Source organism: Mycteria americana, chromosome 9 (genome assembly GCF_035582795.1).
Source record: "Mycteria americana isolate JAX WOST 10 ecotype Jacksonville Zoo and Gardens chromosome 9, USCA_MyAme_1.0, whole genome shotgun sequence".
Taxonomy (NCBI): Eukaryota; Metazoa; Chordata; class Aves; order Ciconiiformes; family Ciconiidae; genus Mycteria; species Mycteria americana.
The window spans coordinates 8,268,470-8,293,682 of record NC_134373.1 but is presented as its reverse complement, the minus strand read 5'-3'; the positions used below and the strand labels follow the sequence as shown (position 1 = coordinate 8,293,682).

General features: G+C 37.6%; 1 protein-coding gene across 9 annotated transcripts in view; it reads right to left on the bottom strand.

Annotated features, from left to right (window-relative positions):
• Positions 1–25,213, bottom strand: part of GULP1 (GULP PTB domain containing engulfment adaptor 1) — a 168,225-nt gene that overhangs the window by 76,763 nt on the left and 66,249 nt on the right. For 7 of the 9 annotated variants that reach the window (XM_075512457.1, XM_075512458.1, XM_075512453.1 and 4 more), the window contains one exon: positions 10,124–10,212. In XM_075512457.1, the coding sequence (XP_075368572.1) occupies positions 10,124–10,151 (28 nt within the window). In that variant the 5' untranslated portion in view covers positions 10,152–10,212. Of the gene's footprint in view, positions 1–3,054; positions 3,107–10,105; positions 10,213–25,213 lie in introns of all 9 variants that reach the window. The other 2 variants (XM_075512460.1, XM_075512456.1) reach the window with 1 other exon arrangement.

The window sequence follows — 25,213 nt, the reverse complement described above, 5'->3', positions numbered from 1 at the left end:
GTAATTACAGAGTGGTGGCACTTTCGAAAGAACTCTTAATGCTAAACAAAATCAATACGAGGAAAAATTCACATTGATAGAGACATGCAAAAAATCATGCAAGCTATTACAGGGAACTTTGTTACCAGCATTTCCTTCTGAACTATAAGCTCTGATTTTGGACTTACGCGACTCCGAGCAGTTGTTTGAAATACTGCTTAGAGTTAGTTTGATTTCACAGCAGTTGAGAAATACCAAATTTCAGGCATTGTGCATCGAATAAACCAGAAAAATATGAAAAAAGAAAATCTATAAAACAGGTATTCATTTAAATCCCTGATGTAGATGTGGCTTGTGGTTTGCATGATCCCTCACTTCTTAATTTAATTTTGAACGGGTTTTCACAGCTTAGTACTTAATTATTCATTCTGAAGCAACAAAATATGAAACCCTACAATGAAAATCACAGCTCATATTATTATTTTATTAGTCATATAGCAGCAAGAGTTCCAGACACTTTATAGATAAATAAAACAGTAAGTCCTAAAGAAAGGACCAAAAGCCTAGATAAAACCAAAACTGACAACTGAATGCATCTAACATAGCAGTAGTAGAAAGTGAAGACTTGTGTTATCACACTGGGTGAAAACTATAGTTATTTTAGATCTCATCTGAAGCTCTTAATCTAGGTTGCCTTAGCATTTACATTAAAGTTTAAATAAGTGCCCAGTTATTTTTTGAGAATTATGAGTTTGAGCCATTCACAGTCCATTAAAACCTAAGTAGAGTTTAGCTTGAATGAGGTATGAGAGATTCTAAGAGGTAAAAGCCTAAGCATGTGGTGGTTTTGCCAAACATACTGGCACCGCGTGGGAGAAAAGATGGGAAAAAGGATCACCATTCAGAATTCAAGGGCACAGGGTGAGCCGCAGCCCTGCTTAAGAAGAGTTAGTAATCCTGTAGCCTCTACACAACACCTCTTCACGTGCACGGCATGCTAACTGTGCGCGCAGGCTTCTAGAGAGCCCCTGGAGCAGCAGCACAGCATCCCATCTAGTTTTTAAGAGGATCTGACTTGGGTGAAAGCTTCTCAGGTTTTGCTCCCTGCCAGCATACACTAGTCTGCTGAGGGCAGTGGGAAAACTGCATAAAATTAACGTTCGGACAGAGAGAATTGCAAGGGTGGAGACAGGGGGTTGGGCACATTCATGGTCAGAGGATTAACTGCGCTCAGAATTGAGACTTCACTCTTTTCTAGTCCTCCCTGAATCATGCCAGCCCCTTTTCATTATAAAGGCAAGATTCCTTTACAATCTGCATTTCACATCAAATGCTCGGTCATCACACAATCTGGGAGCACTGGTGTGAGCCATTTCGGAGGCCTCAGCAGCGTTGGGAGAGCCGGGGAAGAGGAACGTGCTGACAAATCACACGCTGAAGTCAACAGACTCGGGGACTTCATCAAGTACCCAGAACAACTGTGCTGCACTTAGCGGAGGATGACACTAGGTTAGATAACAGCACAGCTGACCATTTATCTACCAAAAAGGAAAGCAATAACAGTGCCAAGAAATTGTTCTCCCTTTGAGATTAATTTCTCCACACATTCCTGCCCACAGATATTATAGGATGGATGCAGTAGAGAGGCATTGATGAACTATTTTCTAAATGGCAAAAAAATGCTCAACAGCGCAAGTTCAGTTAACTGCTTCCCTAAACCCCACTCTCATTATTAATTCATGCATGCTAAGAGTGGCTCTGCTTAACTATGTTTCCAAAGCATTTATCAAAGCATATGAGACCTGGTGACTGTTCCATTTCATATGACGAACAGAGAAAGACTCCGATTTTAACTTTTTTTTTTTTTTTCAGTGCCACAGTGAAAATACAGTCATTTCTAGAAGGTACAAACTAAAGCCTTTATTCTTTACTGAATCAAAATCTCTTTGACATCAATGGATGTTTTCCTTGCTAACAGAAGAGAAGAAATCTTGGAACTGTCTTTTCTTCCTGCTTTACAAAACTTGCTATGGAAAGAAGTATCTTATGTGACAATCAGCCTAATAACAGTCTCCTGAAGAAGAGAGCATCCCACAAGATCAGTCCTACATCTAGGTATTAATGCCTCTGGGAACAAATAGCTTATTTGCTTCAGTGTGTGTATATATGTATCTATATCTTTCATTTTTCCTAGATTATGTATTTTTTTATAGATAAAGAAAACCTCCACAATGGGACATACAAGAATTCTCACCCTGTTAAATCATTTCCTTTATCCTGCACTGCAGCAGAACCAGGCAGGTTCTCACAAACCTTGCTTATGCTAGTCAGACAACAAAGTAGAATCTGTCTTCTTGACTACTGCAGGCAACAAATGAACCGATACGCTGAGCCATGAGACTTAATGCTCGTTACCAGAGTTTTCATCTGAATGCAACACCTAAACATTATTAACAAACATAAATCTACCCATAGTCTTCTATAATTCAGTTATAGTATTTGTTCCAACCACCTTCTAGAGGAAGGACTGAGTACAACCTGTGTGTCTAATAGCAGTAATTTATTAAAGTTATTACCAGGTTACTATGACTAAGCAATTGAAATTATGAGTCAGATTCTGCCCTAAGCACATATAAGCAAATACCCATCAATATACATAATTCAGAAATAATTACTTTTGTTATTTCTTTTTCTTTTTTTTTTCCCCTCCCAAACGTAAAATGTTCTTTGGAGGCATATTTATTCTTTGCCAAGATAACGGAGCTGTATCTCCCTTGAACAGAGTGAGCTTTGCAGAATGCTTTGCCTTTCTGTGTCCTTCTCTCATAATGTTTAGGACCTTATGAATGGCTTTAAACAGCTGATTACTAAAATAGCAAAATGATACCATAGAATGCTGGGTTGGCATAGTTACAAAATGAAAAAATAAGTCTAATATTTGCATTTCCTCCAATAGTAACACTTGCTGCATAACCTATGCATTTTATACTATATATTTTTAAGATATGGATGCTAGTATGTAGGTTTTGACAAGAAAGGAAAATAGGATCAAAATAATATATTAGTGCAACTAACCGTTGATTAGCAAGTCTTTGCCTTTGCACTTCTAGTTTGTTGATGTTAAGAACTTTTAACAAGTTCAGCTTCCTAAATCAAAGAGGAAAACAAGAAAAAAATTGTGAGCTATTTAGCTTGTACCTCTTACATCTTCTTGCCACAAGAAGAGCTACACTGTGTCTTTGATAAAAGCTTCTAGTCAAAGTTGAAAAAGAGATTACTGGTATAGCATAAATTATTTTCAGTGATCACATTTTCACAAGTTTTCACTAAGAAGTATGTACAGATCAAACCTCCAACTCCACCTTTCACTTTTGGAGTGAGAGTTCAGTCAACTATTCCAGTATAACTATAAATAAATTTGGAAAAGTATCAATTAAGCTTGTCAAAAATTGTTTAAAAGGCAAGTTTTTGAAAAATTTCAAACTGTTAAAGTAAGAACATTACGTGTGTCACTTTGGTAGGGCAAAAGAAAGGAACAGAAATGGGAATCTCAATGCAGTTAAAATAGAATTTTAATTTTCTAATTCAGGAAGATTAAAATAATGTAACAGAAAAGTTTAATTGGAACTTTTCTTTAAAATGCCAATAAACTGCAAAGAGAAGAAAGGAGTGGCAGCAACCATTCAGAACAACTACAATATGCGTATCTGTAGCTTCCTGTAGCTTAAATACCTAAGGTACATCCTTTTATGTACCTAAAGGATTTGATTTCACAAAATAGCATTTTCCTGAGCGATGTGTTTTGGACGTTCTTTGCAACTTTCCAACAGCTTTATAAGATGAAGTCCTAGAAAATGAAGTAGTCATGATTCCTATCATGTTATGGTTGGTACATATCCAAATTTATTTCACACAGAATAATACATCTTGTCTTTAATTAGACATTCATCCAGTTAACTAGCAGTGTACCTATATAACTCAAGCATTTAGGTTGTAGCTTGGGGAAGTTACTTGCAATAGTACACCTGGACGAGAACTCTACGTCATACATTAGTAACAACTTACATCAAGAATTTATTAGCTTGTAGATCTCAAAAGATATGCTTGCCAAGCTGCCGTGCAAATCATTTAACATTCTGTAAATTAGGCTGTATAAATTTTAATAGGGTAGAAACCAACAAGCTGAAGACTCCCTCAATGCTGTCCCCATTCTAAAGTCCATATTTAGTGCTTTATGGTTAAGCAGCGTGCATATGTTCTTGAAAGGAGCTCCTTAGGTTTTGCAGAAGCAATAAACAGTTATTGTGGTAAATATCATTAAGTTGCCTAGAGTATTCTTTAAAGCAGGCGATAGAGAAGATTATTTGTGCAATACCTTTCCCAAGATAACGCAGATAAAATAGCCAACAGGAAATTATCCTCCTATTCTCATGTTAACAGAAAGAAAAATTAGGCTTATCTGTGCAGACCCAACATGAATCCTATGGAGTTTCATATACTTTCCAAGTTTCCAAAGCGCACTCATCATTTGTAGCTACGCATCCTCTGAAGACATACTGTAATCATTTCTTTCCTAAGCAATTAGATCTGTTCCTTCTGCTTTCAGAATATAAATACATACACAGCTGCATACAAACGCATGCAAGCACACGCACGGTGCAGGACTAAGCCACCTCCTTGTCCCACCAACAGAAGACGATTTGATCCTTGCCAAATTAAGGTAGTAACCCTTCAACTCTCCTTGTTGGCATACTTGAAAGGGTACCTCCACAGCCTAATGAGGACAATATAACAGTACAAACAATACTTACAAAAACATATTCAGTTACCAATCCAAAAAAGGGACTTGGTAACTGAATTTTGGCTTTCCACGTGACCCCATATTTTGGAAAGCAGTATTTGGAATATACAAAGCCTCTTTGTGGAGGTGTTACAAAAGTATTAAGATAACAGATTTTTGTGTCAAGTGAGACTAACTGAATTACAGGAATATTTGGTATACAAAAAAGCACCGTTTTTTACTCCCAAACTTTGCTCTTGAAAAAATTCTTATTTAAAAATATCCTACAAACATCAAGCAGCAGCTTTTTTGGGGTGGGGGCAGAGGAGGAGATTTAGACCTAGTTTTGATTTTTTTCCTAGAAGGTGACAAGTGCTTTTATGAAAGGACAAAGTGCAATCACAAGAATATCTGAAGACCACAATGAGGAAGATTGTGACTGCTTATATGCCTTTAAAGTATATGAGTATCTACTCTTTCTTTGTGTTTTTTTATCATTATTGTTAATGTGGAAGTCCAGCATGCAACAGCCCGTTTGTTCAAATCACTGATGTGAAATATACTCTCTGACAGAATGAAAGTATTTGCTTTAAGACTATACTTATACCCTTCACCCTTTTGGGGGCTTCACCTGTTGTCTACTCATGCAGAAAAAGAAATATAAAATAAAACATTTGTCATCTCTGGAATGCAGCATAAGTTTACAATAAAAATAAAGATCATATTATAGCCAGTCCATTAACATAAAAGAGCATCCTATAACCTCTGATTGCATTTTTTTATATGTCAGACCCTGCCCATTAAATGCAGCTGTCTACGCTTTCATAAATGAGACTCATAAAAAGACATTGCAGAGAAATGTTATTGCTGAAACTTATGATTTATTATAGCCTATTACTTCAATATATTGCATTTAGCATTATGAATACCATCTACATCTCATGAGCCGATAATGTGGCACCAATTACCAACCTTACGAACTGCTATCATATGGAAAAAAAAATTAGAAAATTCAGATTCCCGCATACGACAGCAGCTTTGGCACTGAAGTTTGTGCCATATGTAAACTAAGGCTGACATTTATTCTAGGATGAAGGAGGACCATTGGGGTGTAATACGGAATGAACTAAATTCAACCATCATTTACACCCTCCACAACCTCACTGAAGTCCACTGGATTTCACACATTGTAATTCAGTACTAAATTTAGCCCAAAGTAGACACACGTACCTACATTTTTAGCACATTTTGAGACACTCAAAAACTTTCACTTGTTTACTCCCAGAAGGTTTGGATTACAGTCATTCCATATTTAGAAATGCCTCTGTCTAGGAGGAATAGTAGTTTTCTTTCACATTTCTGATGAGGCAAAAGCCAATAAATACTAGCTAATTTTTGTTTACTTATATGCACCAGTTCTTATACTAATGGCTTCGAATGGAAGGCCACAGAATCAGTAAAATGTGCCAAACTCATCTCGGAGAGGCATCTCCATTCACGAAACAAATAACCAAACCAAACCAAAAACCCCATAGTTAATGCTTTCTGGTTTATGTATACAGATTTCCTGTACACACAATCACATATAAATTAAGGACAAATAGGTAATTCAGCTTAGATACAAATACACTAATAATGAGAAAAATTTACATGAAAATATAGCATTTACAAAGATCTCTTACAGGAGAATTACATTAATATCCCTAAACTACTTTTAAAAAGACTGAAATTATCAAGATGCAAACATATTTCCAGGTGAACAGACTTCGGTCTGCACTAGACTTTTCGCACTACAACATTTCAAAGTGAGCATGCTACCACACCTGACTTGAAAGGAAAAATTAAAAGGACTCTTCAGAAACCATGACCCAAACCTGGATCACATACAAAAGCAAGCTCCTGATACGGTGATAGATACATAGATGTTTTCACAAGCTGTGTCATAATAACAAAGCAGCAAGAACATATATAATGTTGTTCTTTAATTTGTTTTTCTGGGAGAAGGAAAGAGATCCTTAAAAAAAAAGATAATCTATAAAAACTACTTTGACAGAGCATACTGCACTCACTGATCAAGGAATGGAAAACAGAATATATATTTTTGTACAGTTTCTACAGTCATATAATATTGCTACAGCAGAATATTTCCTCCATAACATACGTAACTGGTAGTCCAACTAACTTCTACTGAAGTCAAAAGAAAGGCTGTTTTATTTTGAACAGGTACTACGTTTATTTCCACATTAAAACATGCAGCAGATGCTGATATCAGCTTTAAACCAAAAGTTATCTTTTTTTTGTCAGTTTTATTTCATAAAGTTTGCTTCCCTGTTATACGAGCTCATGGCTAACTGATGAGACTAGTTATTACAACTTGGACTGCAAAAAGAGTCCATTGATTTAGGATTGCTTGTGTAAGTACTTCCTGAAACAAGCTGAATTTGATTAAACTTCACATTTTCTTATATTTTTCATTGTCATCATTAGGATGAAAGATGAACAGCTTAATTTTATTCATATTCAATTGGTGATTTAAACACATCAATTAAGCCTTCAATTAAAATTACTATCAGCCAAACAAAAATAAATACAACTAAAATAAAATACAAACATAAAATGTCCAGGTTAGAAGTTCTGGTTTGTGCAAAGTCTCTGGGAGTCAGACAGGCAATGACTGTACCAGCTGGTTTTAAGGTCAGAGCATTCAGCACATCTTGTCAGTGGAAGCGGCTGTTTCATGCTCAAATCATGGCCGTCAAAAATAAACTTACACTAAGTACTTGCACTTAGAAGGGAATTTCTGCTGTTTGAATCAGGTGATGGAGCAAGAACCGAGCTTGTCAGCAAGTACAGCACAGTCCGAGTCATTCTAGTCACTAGCTTACCTGGTTCAAGAAGATAAGGAGCTATGGCACCAGCTACTACGGTCTGTATATGCTTCATATTGAAAGGCTAGTATAGACTGATCATGGCAATGAGGATTAGAGGACATTTATTCTGTAATTCTGCACAGTTCAGATAACCTTTGGCTGTTGTGAAAGTACCACCTACATCTGTTTAAATTCCCCTCACAATCCTATATATTTAAGACTATTGTTTATGTAAGTCCAAGGTAACTGACTGATGCAAACTTGCAATTAGCACAAACCCTACCAGCACAGCTACCAGGAGACTAATCTGGATTTAAAGAGAACTGCTAGGGAAGTCATGGCACTCACGTAGTTAACTCCTCAAAACATCCACGCTCTTGTGAACAGAAGACTTCCACAAACAACCCCACCAAACACGGGCATGGAAATTATTGTATCCCTGAGGTCTGGGGGTAAAATCAGGAAATACAATAAAGGAAGTTCAGCAATTGAACCTGTTTGAACCTGCTCTTAAATGCAGTTATTAGACATGAACGATGACATAGCCAAGCTTTTCTGAACTTCAATGGCATGAAAAATATGTAATTTTCACTTATTCTTGACAACTGCTGAACTGAAATTTGTGTTTTTCCTAGGATACGAGAATGGAAATGTTGTGTGCATTACTGAGTAAAATAAATGGATGTCAGTATTTAATTCTTCTGGTTGCTCAAGTTCTGAATCATTTTTAAGAATCCACAATAATTGCACTTCATTGTGCTTGACAGCTTCTTTTATGATACTTTTTCTTGTTGGGGTAAAGAGAATAGCACACAAAATCAACTGAACAACAAAGCAAATGCCCTTGAATACACCAAAATTCCAAGAATTCAGGTGAGGTCAGTAAGAATTTTCATATGAAGAAGTAGTGAAAACAGAAATGAATTAATCCAGATCCCTCAAATGATCCCAGATACCCGAGGGTACAACTTCACAATTTGACCATAAAGGCAAGATGCAGACACTGGCAAGGACAATGGGAATTAGTGAAAGAACATTTTAGCGCTCTGGGTGCAAGTCAAAACACCGAGGAAATATTCCATGAAACACAACTGGTCTGTTTCTGAAAGATGGAAGGCCGAGTTTCAAATATTATCAGAAGTCATTAGAGAAAAGGAAAAAATTATATGGTCACCCAGACAAAACAAAATCTACAAAACCAAAGCTTCTTTCCCAGTTGTGATAAATCAATCCACAATTAAAGACTATTGAAATGGTCTCTCAAATCATTTGGAAAAAGCTAGGCAACACTATTAAGCACCTGATAGGTACAGATCTCTTGATAGAGGTGTTACAAATGTCTACACAAGAAAATACATCAGTGCTTAAGAAGAGCATGGGCTATGGATTTTAGCTTATTTCCTCAGCATCCATCATGCTACTGGGGTATCAAACGATCTTTCATCGGGTTTTGTAGCCTTTGTGAATAAGCGTATCTTCCTTTTGCGATCAAGCTACATCTGCTGATATTCTGGACTACTTATGTTATCTGGATTCATCTGGCTTTAACAAATAAATGTACTAGACATGGAAGAATGCTATCATTTCATGTTGGTATAAGGTATGGCAGATTCTTTTTATTTCCAGCTTTGATATTGATACCAAAGCAGGAATTCTTGTTACATAAACAAAACACGTACTCCAATTGAGTTTACACCTAGTTATTAAAGCAGGGGCTCTAGCTCAGTGTGTATCACACTTAAGCATCTTTAGAAGAAAACATGAAAAATAAAGATATTACACCTACTGAATATTTTCTACATTACAAACAAATGGGGAAAACAAAGCTGTCAGGAAAAAAAGCTGCATCTCTAATGTTCCATGTAAAAACCTATGTTTAATCATAACCAGACCATGAAAAGAGAATAAGCAAGCCAGAAGAACAACATACATAACTCTGAATATTTAGTGGTTTGATATTCTTTTGGAAAGCATACCATTTCAGATTGCTACAAATTCAGAATAGCTTCTTAAAGCTAAGGGATATTCTGCTGCATGAGATATTTCAAGTATATTAAATATGGTTTTGTAAAATAGCTTCTCCAGGAATAAGAACCCAATGTATATATATAATAAATACAGAAGTCACTAACTCTTTAGAAGTTCTAAAACTTTCAAGCACATCTTTTGGTGTGTGCCGGAGGGGGGAGGGGGAGAAGTGTATTCTATACACACACACACACACACACACGCTCCTCAATAAAGAAAATATTATGAAATTCAACATAAGCCTTACAATCCAGAAAGCTCTGTAACTATCAATCAAGAATGCTTTGCTCTTGTACATCTTATAGAAGGCTGTCCATTTCTACCTAGTTAATTAGGTAGATGAATATGCAATATGTAGAATAAATATGCAATTATTCATCAGTACTTCCTTGTATAATTCTTGATATTCTAAAGAATTTATACAGGATATTTATGTCTCCCATGGAACATAAGCTAAATTATTTACCTTTCTTCCTGCTAAAAGCACGATTCATGTTGAAAAATCTGTCCAGTCAACAATGTTTCTGGGTTTGGTTTTTTCCCCCGCACTTTAACCTGCAGAACAATACACATAAGAAAACAGAAAAATCCATTATTATATTTGAGGTTAGCTCATTATCTTCATATAAAAGACAATGCAAATGATTTTAAGAATTCTGAAATAATTCAGAGAAATAAAAGGGAGATGTGCTTTGCTGAGGAAGAAATTGCAGAATTAAGAAGATTTATGTTCGAATGCCCAGTGGTACTCAATACAGAAAGACATTTTAAAGCTTTCTGTGAAGGTCTTCTCACTAAGATTTCAGAGACACAGAGCAGATGGTATTATACGTATAAGTGAAGGCAAATACTACACACAAATAGGTTCGAAAGAAAGCTTTAAAATGAATGCTGACTACAAGACTCCACAAAAACATTCAGTTCACATTTGCACTGCCCTGTTTTGTGTCATTTAGGCTGTCAGATTATTTCAAGCTATGCTTTCATCTTCACATGGGCTTGACATTGAAAAAAAAAAAATTTAAAAATCACAATATAAAGACTCCTCTTCACCCAGGGATTCAATACTGAAAAGATTGCCTTCAGTCAGCACAACTACCTCCTTGCTCCGATTACATCAGCCTGTACAGTAATTTCTGTATTTTCTTCACTTAAAAACACTGATACACTCTTAAATTCTTAACTTAATTTTTTATTCACAATATTATTTTAGAATTTTATTCTTTACCAACATTTTGCAGCAAAAAAAATGAAGTCCGACACACCCAACACTGTTCAAACCCAACCCATTTTGTAATATAAGATTTTTCTTTTTCAACCATATATAAAGATATTCCCAGCAATTCTTTCCATTCTGTTCAGATCTTCCAGCCAAAAGCTGCACCAGTGTCCTTCCTCCTTCTCTGCTCTCATAGCAGTCCAGTCAAAGGAGAAAAAAAAAGGGGGGGGGTTTAAAAAATAAAAAAGAAAAGAAAAGGACTTGGTATCAGATTATCTTTGAAATCAGGTAGAACATTACCTTTGCTTTGAATAAAAACAGAAGTTAAGCCAGTATGTCAAATGTCAGCATCACGATGACTGACAAATTCATTTAAGATACTTCATGCAGCTCATGAACACCTTTTGTGGTGCTCGCTCCTCTTTTTCAAATAATTAAGTTCAATACCAACTACAGCAATTATATCCCAATTTCCATGTAGACAGTTGATATTTTTCCAATTAGAACATGTGGGCAATTACAGCTAAAAAACACCTCCATTTTATTTACAAATAATCACTGATGTGGTAGGGCTTCTCTTCCATACAGCCCTGTGAGAATGAAGGAATAATCCCTGTTTACCTAAACCGCAGTGTAGTACCCTAGATGTGCAACCAACCAGCATTTGCTCGTTCAAGTACATGCACCAGATCATTCTTGTTTTACAGATCTTACTGAGTATTTAAGAAGGGAGGATGCAATGAAATAAGCAAAAGGTAGCAGGATATACTTTCCATCTAGTTATTTTGATACAAAGTCAAGAAACAGCGCATTTGGTACGCTACACGGTAGTTCTTAACAGCAAAACTGCGGAAGCATTACATACACCCACGGCCATTCCCGCTGGCTGCCTTCACCATCAATCAGCAGTGCTACACGGAAAGCTGAGGATACGCAGAGGTCAGTGAAGCCAGCAAACACCCGTAAGGGCTCTGAAGTCCTAGGAATGATTTCAGCAGCATCTCTGGAACGGGCAATGGCATTACTGGGGTAATTCCAGTAAGTAATAGCTCACCCATGAGGGAGTTTCATCAAAAGCTGCCAACGCGCAAGTAGTTCTCAGAATCACAGACTCGTGTAGGTTGGAAAAGACCTATAAGATTATCGAGTCCAACCGTAAACCTAACACTACCAAGACCACCACTACACCATGTCCCTAAGCACCTCATCCAAACGTCTTTTAAATACTTCCAGGGATGTCTTCGCAGAGAAGACACAGAGTAGGACTTTCAACAGTGTAAATTATGACAATTCAGTTTAAACGAAGTAACAAGCAGTGAAGACCATTAGAATTTCAGCTTTTCAAGCAACTGACAAATGTGTTTAGCTTAGAGGTTTACTTTCACAGGGAACACAGGCAGCCTATTATATACGCTTAGGATATAAAGGCAATGGCAGAACTTAGTTCAGGATGTTCACCTTGTTCATGAACTATTACAGTCAGTGAAGAAAGCGGTTTTGAGCAAAAAGAGTATGCTTCCCCTCTTATATAGCTCTGACAGTTGTCTTGCACAGCACTAGACCAATCACTTCAGTTCTCCTCATGACGGGATCACAGCATCTCCTTTTTCGGAACCCTTTTCTTTTTAATTGTGTATTCCTGTCCTCATCCAAGAGACTAAGTAACATATTTGAGATGGCTTACTAAGTAGAGGATCTGCTAAATAGAGACTATGCACGCACATCATAAGGCTGTTGGCTGGCCACATTTCAAGAGATCACCATTCAAGTATTTTGTTTAAAACAGAGCGTAACTAAGTATTTTAACTGTTATACATGACATAAGTATTAACTATTAAAAGGTTGCATATATTTGCCCAGCAAATGTGCTAGGATGCAATGAAGTTCTTAATTGTTGCTTTTTTTTTTTCTTTTTTTTTTTTTTCAAAAATTGGGAAATGTAATATATTTTTTCCTCGTGCACAGGGATGTATTACCGTTCAAGTAATCTATACTAATAAAAGCCATAATTTATTGACTACTTACCTAAAAATGGACAGTATTTTACCAAAAGTGTGTTCATAATTTCAATTCCAACAAAACAGCAATAGAAGAAAATACAGAAATGGCTTAGGAAACAACTAGTATTAAAACAACCAGTGTACTTCCACTTATCACAGAAAATGTTATTAAACAGGGAAAGAAACACAATTAGCTACATGCAACTGCTTTTAAAATTCCCTCAAACTCTAACACAAACAACTTCATCAACCTCTCAGATGCAGAAAAAGCAGATGGTTAAATACCCCATAAAATTTTGCTATTAAAAAACCCCAAACGAACACTACAAGGCTAATTTCAAATTCCTCAGTTGGGTTTGGGGCAAGAGGATGATATCAGACTGTCATAAGCAACACTGGTAAGTTTTTGATCAGAAGAACAAAGTTATCGTTAGACGTATCTGTGATATCTTTGCTCACAATATTCCAACAAACAAAGAAACAAAACTATTAGGAGCAAGCAAGCTGTTCTCTGATCACGGATGCTAGACAGGTTTTCTGGTAGAATATGATTTTGTTTCTGACAATGCTCGACACAAAGCCGCTGGAAGAAACCGAGTTGCAAAACAGTCTGTTAAAAGCTTGTAATGAAGTCAAAAGGAAGGTAAGTCAGGGAGCCCTGTGCAGGAGCGGGGAGTCCTTCCTATGAAACCGCTTGTTCAGAAAGGGTAAAGCAGTTGTAACAGAGGCATTAGGGAATAGGAATGTGGACCAAACCATTGCATTACTCATCACTTAGGAAGACACACCTATGTAAAGAATGTTTCTCCACCTTACTCCTAGGAGTTTTCTTCGGCTTTGTCCAGAAACCAAACCCTAGCAGGAAATACAAACCTGCATGGGATTTCACAAAATGGTTAACTGACAAAATATTAAAAGTTCTGACAGGTATAAACCAGGGAAATTTGGGGATGTATCAGGTTATTTCTTTGGGGGCAGAGAGAAAAGAGAGACAGAAAGAAAAGAGAGAGAAAAGGCTTAGAAAATAATTTTATTAAACTAACAATAATAAAAATGTAAATAACAGCCAAACATCCTGGGCAGGGGGGACACACGACACTGTTGGTCTGAACATGGCCATGTGGCATGGGAAGTTGAGTATTTAAGCTGCCATATCAAACTTCAAAGAGTAACAGAGGAAAGCAAACACCATTTCCTTTTCCCTTTGTCTTCAGTGTCATTAACCCCTTACTTTTCATGGCAAGGTGCTTCTCACAGTGAGGAGGAAACCGCAGAATGGCAGGGGGTGCGAGGACACTAGTGGATTTGGTGATGGCGGTGTTTGCAGGCATTTGGACTGGTGAGCGCGAGGGTGGTAAGATTGGAGGCTGAAATCACCACCTCCGTAATTACTTTTTAACACTAGCAATAACGTTGGTTGCTGTCTCCTATGCTTTATGCAGCAAAGGAAGCCGAACAAAGGAAGCAGTGGCAGGCTTCCAGCTTCCAGCACAAGCAACCGCAGTCCTCCCTGGCCGCCGAAACACCACCGATGCTTCCACACAGACATCTTTAAATGCCTGCGGGCTCCTTCAGAAATGTTGTGGTTTGATACGTTTTCTATATTTAGATCTGTGTCAGACAAGCCAAGAGAGGGGGTCCTTAGGAAGGGGATGAAACATACCTCCAGTGTAACTGGTCTCATTTGTCTCTTATTTCCTCTTACAAATTGGGCATTCCTCAGGATTTATTTGGGGTTCCCTCCCCAGCCAGTCCCATCAAATGGCATGGGCTATAACAACAACTACCTGGGCTGAGCTTTTTTTTTTGGTGTACCTCTTTTTCATTCCACAAATAACTCCTCCAACAAAACCTCCCTAAAAACCCTAACCTGCACCCATCAACTCCCTTTAAAAACAAACAAAAAGCCAAATCTCTCTTCCCTCTCAAACACATGCAGTTTCCATAGAAAGCCAAATTTAGCTTCAGAAGACCTGAAGATTCAGACTCTTTCCCCTCTCAGACCTCAGCTTTTCAAGCACACTGGATAACATTTCTTAAAGAATGAAGCACAAAATGTCTTTAAAAACCCTGTCTTCAAAAGGGCCGCAGCACACAGGAATGTGTGATTCATTGACTTGCAATGAAACATACGCTTATAAAGTTACTTCTGAAGGTAAGATGAGAAACTTTAGAATATGGTAACAGCTTTAAAATTCTCTGAGTTAGAGCAAAACACCATGAAAATACTGTCCTGATATGACATGTGACATAATGAAGGAAAAAATTAGAAAAGACTACATGGAGTGATACGCAAAAACAAACAAACATCATCATATCATGATGTAGTCCCCTTCCTTTCGTATGACAAGTACCGGAAACACTAACTTGCCACAACCCTTTCTCCTCTGAAACAGTAAAATCATAAAAGGAAGATGTTAACAGATCAATGAACAAAAATTCAGCGCAGACCCTGAACCTGCAGTCACATGCTGCCTCTCATAACGTTCGGGAAGCAAGCAGTTCCATTCATGGTTATGAAAATGTGTGTGTCCTTTAAGTTTATAAGTGGTAATAGAATAGTCTATAGGAATATAAACCACAACAGCATTTAAATAGAATTTAGTGCTATAAAAACTTGCAGGACAAGTAGCTCTTCAAGATCCTCAAAGACAGCACAGCTCTATGGGCTTCACCAAAAATTGAACAACTTGCTGTCAGCTGAAGTTCTTAGCCTGTGCTTCGGCTTTATAATTGCACAGAAGCACAAACGGAGTATAAAAGGAGAACATTCCGTCACTGGAAATCTTTACTTTTAAAGTTTTACTAATCTCTACATTTTCAAAACCATTCATTAGCCAAAATCAAGTGGCAGGCATACGTTCCGGCTGGAAGCAGATCTGGAGAAGTCCGAGGTTAATTCTTGTAATTTTTCACATGCGCAGAGGAGGGGGGAAAACTGGTCAAGAACTGGTCTTCTATCTAACACTCTCATCTCCCCACTACCAAAGTATACCTTGCTGTTGAGATGACGACATTCCCAGCGGGGCAGAGCTCAAAGAGCAGCTGTGGTGGGCTGTCAGCGTGCAGCGCTGGCCCTAGAGCCTGCAGCGAGGCAGGCAGGAGAGCGCAGTGACCAGAGGTGTCACCGGGGCTCACCGAGCGCCAGTGAAGAGGAGATGAAGTGGTGTGGCAAATAACGAAACAGCTGGAAACCGCAGCCCCAAAATACAGCTCACCTTCCAATACGCTCACCCTCCTTCTGTGAAAGGGATGGGCAGGAACACCCTAATCTGAAGGCTAAAAACGTTCCTCCGGTCTGACAGAGATCACAGCCCCTGTTCTCCCCAAGCTTCTGAAACCAGCTGGAAGGTACAGAAGAAATCACACCTGTACTATTTTTCTTCTCTCTCTCAATCAAGTACAAGTGTTTTTCCCCCCTACAGCAAGGAGTCTTTCAGACCACAGGTAAAGAATTTCTCATACAGTAGATCTGCCAAAGCTAGAGGAGTATTCACAAAAACTCTGAGGACAAGCAGACAGTGGTGTTTTGCTATAAATATCAACATCAAACGGAGGCCAGGAACCAGAAACTCTATATGAAACTCATGCATTTCATACCAGTTTCCAAAAAGTTCGGGTAAGTGGCTTTTTACTCCTCCATTTCCTAAAAATAACCCGCTCCTTTCAATAGGAAAAAAGAAAATACATATGAGTAACAGGTGACAGGGGGATATCACTGAGACATCGACAGCAAAAACAACTCCTTAGGCAAGGTTACCGCTAACTTTTGTTTTACAGCAACAAGAAATACCAACATCAAGAAATACTACAGGAATAAATTTCACTATTAAAGTAGAACTCTGAAGAAAATGCGTTTAAAACTGCTGCAAGCACCCATAAATCCTCAGACAAGTTGCTAACAGCACAATCTTAAGAAAAAACAGAGAAATACATAATTCACTTGTTTCACAAAAACAGTTCTCTAGATCTGGCTTTTAAAGCATTAGAAAAGATATTTAATATAAAAAATATTGCATTTTTCAGCATATTTCTTTCTAAACAATTATTCTGTATTACGCTTACCAATGCTTACACTGATATGTATTAGTGGATTACATTACTCACGGAACAAACTGAAGTTTATACTGTACAAACAAAAGGAGTAATTTTAAAAACAGGAATATTCTCTTCTTCCCAAACTCGATCTATTTCGCAAGAAAAATGGATACTCTTATTTTATTCACTATGATAGAATAATCGTAACAGGATACAAGAGGAGCTTCCTTTTTCCTCAAATCCATAAGCAGCAGTGTCTAGTGAAACATGGTGAAGGATTTCAGTCATGTCAGCCTAATTTTTCCTCTGCTGTACAAGAACTTACAACTGTCAGATGCTTAGAGCCAGTAGAAAGCCTTTATACATGTTCTCTCTCAAAGAACTCAGGCACTGCATCCAGAAGACAGACAGATGGCAAACATCTTGCTCACTTGCAGACAAGAGGGTCTGCATTTGACAATTCATTAGCCATTTGATCACCTATACGGAATCTGAGTAAGATTTCTGCCTGTCCCACCACTTTCAGATGGATGATGGAGGGCCTGGGGAGCTTTGTTAGTGTTTTGTTTTTAACAGCAACACAATGGGATTCAGCAATGGGGTCCACTATGAAGAGGTAAATATAGAACAGCTCTTAAAAACAAAACAGCTCTGCTAGAAGCGATACTGGACTCTTGAGCTTTTTGACTCGCAGCATGAGTAATTCTCTAAAACTTTAGACACAGTCCTTGCTTGAATGGATATGTACCGTTAAAAGGAAAGATGTGTCCCAACACTGAATATGGTTACTCCTATGATGGCATCATCCTTTCTCCTCTGGAAGAGGTGATTGCTCCATACACAGTCTAGAGAAGCTATTTATTTAATTACTGGCAATTCAAACCCTCCATTGCATTTTCTTTGCAAGGGGAAAAAAGAAAAAAGAAAAAAAAAAAAGAAGAAAAGAAAGTATTTGACATCCCTGGGTTTCCAAAGAATAGCAAATTCTTGTTAACCTTCTGAAATTTTTAAGGTTATATTTATTGTATTCATTACATTTTCACAATCACATTGTGAAAAGCGCCACAGACAGAAAAGGCAGAGATAGAAAGACTCATTAGGTATTCTAAAGGTAATCTCCAAATAAGCCACAAAAATTTAGGAATAACTTAGTTTAATTCTGCTTACAATGGAATGCTCATCATATTTAGCAGATCCATCGTGGAGGTACAACAGCTTAACAAAAGTACCATTTTACTACTCTACCAAAGTATATTTGGCCAAACTTGAAAAGTGCATTAGACATACACCATTGTGCACACATCCTCAGCAGGTCCCATAAGACCACTCTATGTGCTTCCCTCAACAAGTATTAAACTTAATTGAAGTTCAAAAGCTGATTACTGATGTTCAAAAGATGATTAAGAGGAAGTGAAAAGCCCAGCTGTCTGTTTAGACAGAGACAACGAGAAAATTTCTGGGTAGGTACCAAGGAACAACCAGCAAGAGAAGAGTGAGGAGAAATGTGCCTGCACCTCCCCACACACACTCCTGTATTATCTTTGCTCCTGTACAGACTTCACAGTACACACTACATGTTTTCTCTGCTGCAGTCCTCTCTCCAGGAGCTCAACAGGCCTGCTCCAATTTATTATAAATGCAGTATTTAAAAAATAATCACCCTTTCCCCAAGAGCACTGAACTATGACACTACAAATGGTTTCATAACTCTTTGAAGTCATAGTTTGGAGGCTTTTTAATTGTAAAAGCTTTTTGGGGAATTTTTTTTTTTTGTGTACAAGATCAATACAAAATTAAAAGAGATCATCCTCTTATGGAAATGGAAAGGAGGGGGGAGATGATATCATTATTTAAACCTATTTATCCCCAGGACTTTAAGTCCATACTTTTATACCTTAATTAATTTGGGGACCCTTGTTCCACATCTCTCCTTCGAAGGAGAGCCAGGACCCTGTATAAATTCTAGGCATACAGACTGCTATGCAGAGTGTATATATACTTGCTTTCTTATCTTTTACAGTCCAATTCCTATGATCACTTCCCTCCCAGTGCTGAAGGTCACGTGTTGAAAAAAAATCACTGCCATACAAATTTCTAACAACTGATTTTCTCATAACCAATTTATTAACGTATTACATAGTTCTGAAACAATGACACACAAAAGTGTCATTCATTTAACAAAAGTTTAAAAAGTGTCATTCACTTCACAAAGACTTTTAAAATCCGTGATACTGAACACAACCCCTTACTATTAAAGTCAATAGATTTCTCATTAACGTTAATACATTCAGAATCTTTGCTTTAATTGGTTAGCCTCAAGGACAGCATTAAGTTGTATTTATACAGATGAGACAGGTTTTATTAAGTGATGGCGACAGTTTTCAAAATTAAGAAAAGTTGGCAATATCCATTTTGTCACTTCTACTAAATCTATCTCAGAGTATCTCAAAAACTAGATTATACTGGGTTTTAGGCTTTATCATATTACATTCCTTCAGCTTATCTGCTTTAGCCCTCTGAATACATTCTGAATAATCCCAACATTTTGACAAGGATGTGATATGAAGTTAAAAGCACAGATATGAAACTGACAAAGTAATATTTATGACAAATTAATCTCCTCATCTCTGTCTTGTAGATCATGTATGTGTTCAAGTAGTTCATTGTAATGTGTATTACAGAGAAACATTCAGGTGTTGCACACTATTATGGCTATTACCAATCTTATTTTGATATTTTGGTATGTGATCCATCCTAGAGAAATTTAGTGAAAATTACTGAGATATAGACTACTACATAACAGAATTTCCAAGCTAGCAAGACAAATTTCTTCCATTTCCTGGATAGGAGTGCTCTCTATCTTTTAACACAGTTGGGACTAAGGAGAATGTGTAAGCGTTTAAAACCATGATAGCTCAACAAGTTTAGACTCAAACATTCATCGCATCACACACAGAATGGTACTGGCTGCTTGGGACTGGGAAGACACGATTCCAGTCCCTGCTCCAATTAACTTCCATGTAGTTGAAACATGCTGCAAGTCTAACATCACGTTCACAGTTTGTTCAACTGTCCATAGAAAAACCCTCCATGAGGCATCTCCAATACTTGGGAATGAAAGAGCGTCTTCTCCCATCCTTTACAAGCATATGATATTTTGACAGCGATCCTTAAACCATTACGCATAGCAACTCACTCCCCAGGTAGGCACCATTCTGTGCTGAACCCCCAGAACCAGAGGAGATAGATAAATACAGGTCATCCTCCTAAGCGTACAAAGAAAATTCAGACAACTGCTAACAGCAGATTCAGTGACTGATCCCATAACTGATCTCCATGAAAGGAAAGTGACATGAAAAGTAGTTACCAACACCTGCCATGTTTTCAAAGAAAGTAATTTTTAGGCTTTTCTCTTGAAGACAGGAAAAGGAAGGAAAGGAAAAAGGAAGGAAAGGAAAGGAAAAAGGAAGGAAAGGAAAGGAAAAAGGAAGGAAAGGAAAGGAAAAAGGAAGGAAAGGAAAGGAAAAAGGAAGGAAAGGAAAGGAAAAAGGAAGGAAAGGAAAGGAAAAAGGAAGGAAAGGAAAAAGGAAGGAAAGGAAAAAGGAAGGAAAGGAAAAAGGAAGGAAAGGAAAAAGGAAGGAAAGGAAAAAGGAAGGAAAGGAAAAAGGAAGGAAAGGAAAAAGGAAGGAAAGGAAAAAGGAAGGAAAGGAAAAAGGAAGGAAAGGAAAAAGGAAGGAAAGGAAAAAGGAAGGAAAGGAAAAAGGAAGGAAAGGAAAAAGGAAGGAAAGGAAAAAGGAAGGAAAGGAAAAAGGAAAGGAATAAACCCCTAGCCCCAAACTTCAGAAGAACAGTATTTAAAAACTAGAAATGGACCCTTGCCTGAAAGTTTCCTATTGAATGGCTTAAATGCCTATGCCAGGCATTTATTTTCCCTTTCTTTCTATACAGATCTGAGCTACCAGTTCTGGTCTATGGCTTTGGGTACAGTGACTAGATCTGTAAACTCTGAAGGAAAACCACGAGAGCTTCACAGCACCTCAGTCCTTTCAGAAATATAAGCTTCACTACCAAGGTTTCAAGAACTCAGCGTATAGATTCACGGTGTATCAAATATGACCCCATTTAAACCAGATTTTCAAATGTATTTGTGCAGGGGAAGACTGCAAGTTAATTGCATTTGAACTATATTCACACATCTTTAACATCTGTCCCTACCAGTCAGCACCAAGCATCTGAATATCCAGTGCTGACTTCTTGGAAAGCACAGCTCTCAGGGGCTAACAGCTGTCCTCCTGTATGAAGGGGAAAACTCCACCAGCATGCATATACTCTTCCATGAGACCCTTGTAACATGCAGCCATGGAGAATCTTCTCCTAGATAGTTATCACCAGACACTCTTATTTCGAGAGAAGAAACCGCAGCAAAACCACAGAACATAAAATGACTCTCTACGGCACTTGAGAAAATGCTGCTTTCAAAAACCAAACCTAGGACTCAGCTGGTGAGACAAAAATCAGAACCATCAACATAAAATTGCACCCTATATCCAATGGTTACACCAAACTACATGCTACTCTCTCCTCCTCCTTCCCCCAATAACATACATTGACATCGCCAATTTTATGAATCATGCATAACTATTCAGATTACTTAAGTTACTTCCAGGACAATCACATACAAGTAATACTGGTAGTTGCCAATGAAAATTAAATTACTCGATGTTTTGGTTTCATATGCAAACACAACTTCACAAACACTTCTTGAACACTGCTTTTCTGAAACACTTTAATGTTGCTATACAATCAAAGAATCAACTATACAAGAGACAGCTGAGCATCTCTACTGGTACTTATGTATTTCACAGAAGTTCATTTCAAAAGAAATAGCTAGGAGTACTGAAAAAGAACAAGCTTATGTGAAATTACAATCTTAAACAGTCTTAGTTCTACTGCAGTTTTAAACTTTTGTAAAAAAAAAATTGAGCACAAAGGTAATAATTGAGAAATGCAGCAACATATGAGAATTTCTGTAATAGGGAAGAGTCATTACAGCCCAGTGCTATAAAAATCATGCTCAGAAACACACCACATCTTTAGCTACGGTTTTCTGCACTTTTCCAAAACCCATTCTGTTTTAATGGAAAACTTATGCAAGAAGACTCAAGCAAAGCTCATTCTTTGGAAATTGCATGAATATATATGCACATGCATAGATGTGCACTCTAAGCCAGCTCACCAATGGCCTGCAGACAAAAAGGACTGTTACTGAATTCTTAAAAACATATTTGACTCTGCCTTTAAAACCAAAAAATTTTATATAGCTGTTGCAGAACAGCAGCATGTAGGTCACTCTTGAGAAAAACTGTACTTCTCAAAGAAAGAAATCAGTATCTCAACAATACTGATGTAAACCACAACACAAATTTCTATGTATAAAGAAAAAAATATGAAGAAAAAATAGTTCTGTTATAGTTGGGGGGGATGACAGAGATCAAAATCAAAATGACTAATTAGCAGTTACTACGAAAACTGAAAGCATAAAGCATTATTTCAGCTAGGAGAGAAAATTACATGTGAAATTATTACGTGCCTTGATGAGCTGGAAAGGAACCCAAGAGGAAGTATTGTTCTAAGCTGGGAGTAATGGAGACATTAAGTACTACAGTGTATTTGTGGACAGAAGTTCCTGATCACTCTGCCAAACCTCTACGCTCCTTTTTCTTCACTTTGTTTATGACTGTGAGCATGCAAGCTCTAATTTGTTTCTTTAACTACCTATATTTAAATCTTTTTGGAATTCCACTGCACAAATGACTGCGCAAAATCAATCTCACCTTTCTATTTCATCCAAGAATGCGTGTGTGTGCTAACTGGATTTTCAAAAGCAAACCTTGCTGGTCACAACTCAGCAGTATTTTTCAAAAAAGGTTTAGCTTTGTGTGTTTAGCCTTCCAGAAATTATCCTTTATTGTAACTGGATGCTGACTCCTTAAAGAAAGCAAAGAACTATTAATACCACCAAGGTTTTAAAATTCCATTAAAATCACAAGCAACAAGATGAGAGCCTAACTACTATAGGAGCCAAACTAAAATATTCTTCTCACTTTGTAGCTCCTTCAAAAGGAGAATATTGCTGAAACTGCCAGTACCAGAATTCTTTTCGAGCAGTAAAACCTCAACATGCTGCCACTGAAACCTGAAGGGCTTTAACACACAAACTAGAGTCTACACCAGTTAGTAGGTATTAACTTTTCAAATATCATTGGAATCAAGCCAATGGGAAACAAAACGTATTTTGCAGTCTTAACTTACAATACATATACATAACCAAACAGCAGGACTTAATAAGCAGCCAGACAGAAAAGTGTGATTTGAAAGCAACCTCAAACTAAAGCAAATGAACCAACCCCTGAATTTCCTTCCAATTCTCTGCAGAGTTTCATAAGCCACCCCATGCCCACTTCCCTGGGGGGCGGGGGGGAAGTCAGAACTAGTAAGCCAAATGATTATTTCTTTTTTTTTGCCAAAGTAAGGCTGGAGCTAAAATTGGTATAACAAAGGAAGGTAGTTGCTTGTTAATACTGAGGAAGCTGCTTCCTCTCCCATAACATTTATGAAATCTCAACAAAGGATGTAGAAGCACCCATCGACATTAGGTAAAGTTTACAAGTATTCCTATGAGATTATTATCATTCCATCTTGTAGATGCATAAATCAAGACAGAGACACAATACATGGCCTCCCAATGTCACTGAAAGAATACGACAGCCCCAGTAAAAACCAGGACTTCTGAGCTTCACTGTTTAAGGATTTCTCTAAATTGAAAATATTTTCTAGCAGTTATTCAGCACATGAAAATGAAGATACCTTCTTGACAAATTTTTACAGCAAGCTTAGATAGTTCCCCTTTAATTTACAGGGAGCATAACATTACTACAGAACCAGAATATAACTTTTCAAACAGAAGAACTCACTGCTACTTCATTAACTGATAGCTAAGTGGAGGTTTCAAAGCAGAACGGGAAAAGAAAAGCAGAACTACAAACAGGACAGGGTGCCAACTTCCACTCATTTTATGGCTCCATTCCTCATGTTGTGACCAATAACATAGCTAGGATCAACAAAAGGGGACGGATGACACCCCTACCTGTTCCCCCACCCCCCCAAGGTACGGATTACTGTGCCCATGGTAATACTGTGAGTCACCAAATTTGTACATATTCGTGGCACTCACCATGGATTCTAGTGAAGCTCTACAGTAAGCTCACTCTCCCCACTATGCTCCTGGGATCCTTCACAGCAGGTATTCTGTCTTTCAAATGGTCCAAGCTGGCCATCCAACCTTAATGAATCCTTTTGATATTGTTGCCATCTCATATGCCTTGCTGTTGCTCTGATAAATATAGGGTAGTTCATTTGAGCAAGTTCTTTTGCCAAACGATACTCTTACTTTTAGAGTAATTTACATCCAAGGAGTTTCTCCTCCAACTGCCTGGAATAAAAGGAGGAGCAATTCACCACCACACCTTGAATTGTGCTCAACTATCCGATTTAGGAAATAATCATACATTTACCATACTATTTTCTTCAGCTATTTGTTGCTATTTGCATTCAGTATAGTGACTTTGGGTTATTTGTCTTTTTATTGCTATTTCATGACACTAAGGGGAGATCTTGTCTTCAAATACTTTGCCACTATATTATTCCAAACGTTTGCAGTCTTAAGATCTTGCAGGACCGGTCTAAATGCCTGGTACAAACACAGGTCTGCACTGTTACATAGCTTCCTGTCAAAAGGATGGTATTTACCTTTCACGGTTTTCTTTTCCCTTTTCTGGTTAAAGCAAAAGGGAGCAAATGCACACAAAACCAGTAAAACGTTCCTATGCATCTTCCCTAGGGTGCTCTGCACGAGATAAGCATTTTTGCCGTGCATTCTCATCCACATATCACCTTCAACTCTACCCCACAACTCACATTGAAGAGAGTTAATATTTTTCACACATCTGTGTTCTGGCACTGTGTCCAGAGTCTCCAGCGCTGGATAGATTGATTCACATGAAACCAAATCTTTGCTTTGCTCAGGGTGATGAACAACCTCACTTGTGACATTTACATCTATTGATTTGCCTGGTTTGTGACTACTCCATTACAATATGTTGATCAAAAGTATTTAAATTGACAGTTCACTGCATTAGAAGATCTGTACTTTTCATCCCAAAGTCAAAATGATTTTTTTTCCCCATACAAAGAACCATCCTTTGATACTTCTATTTACTTATCTGTATTGTACCAGTTT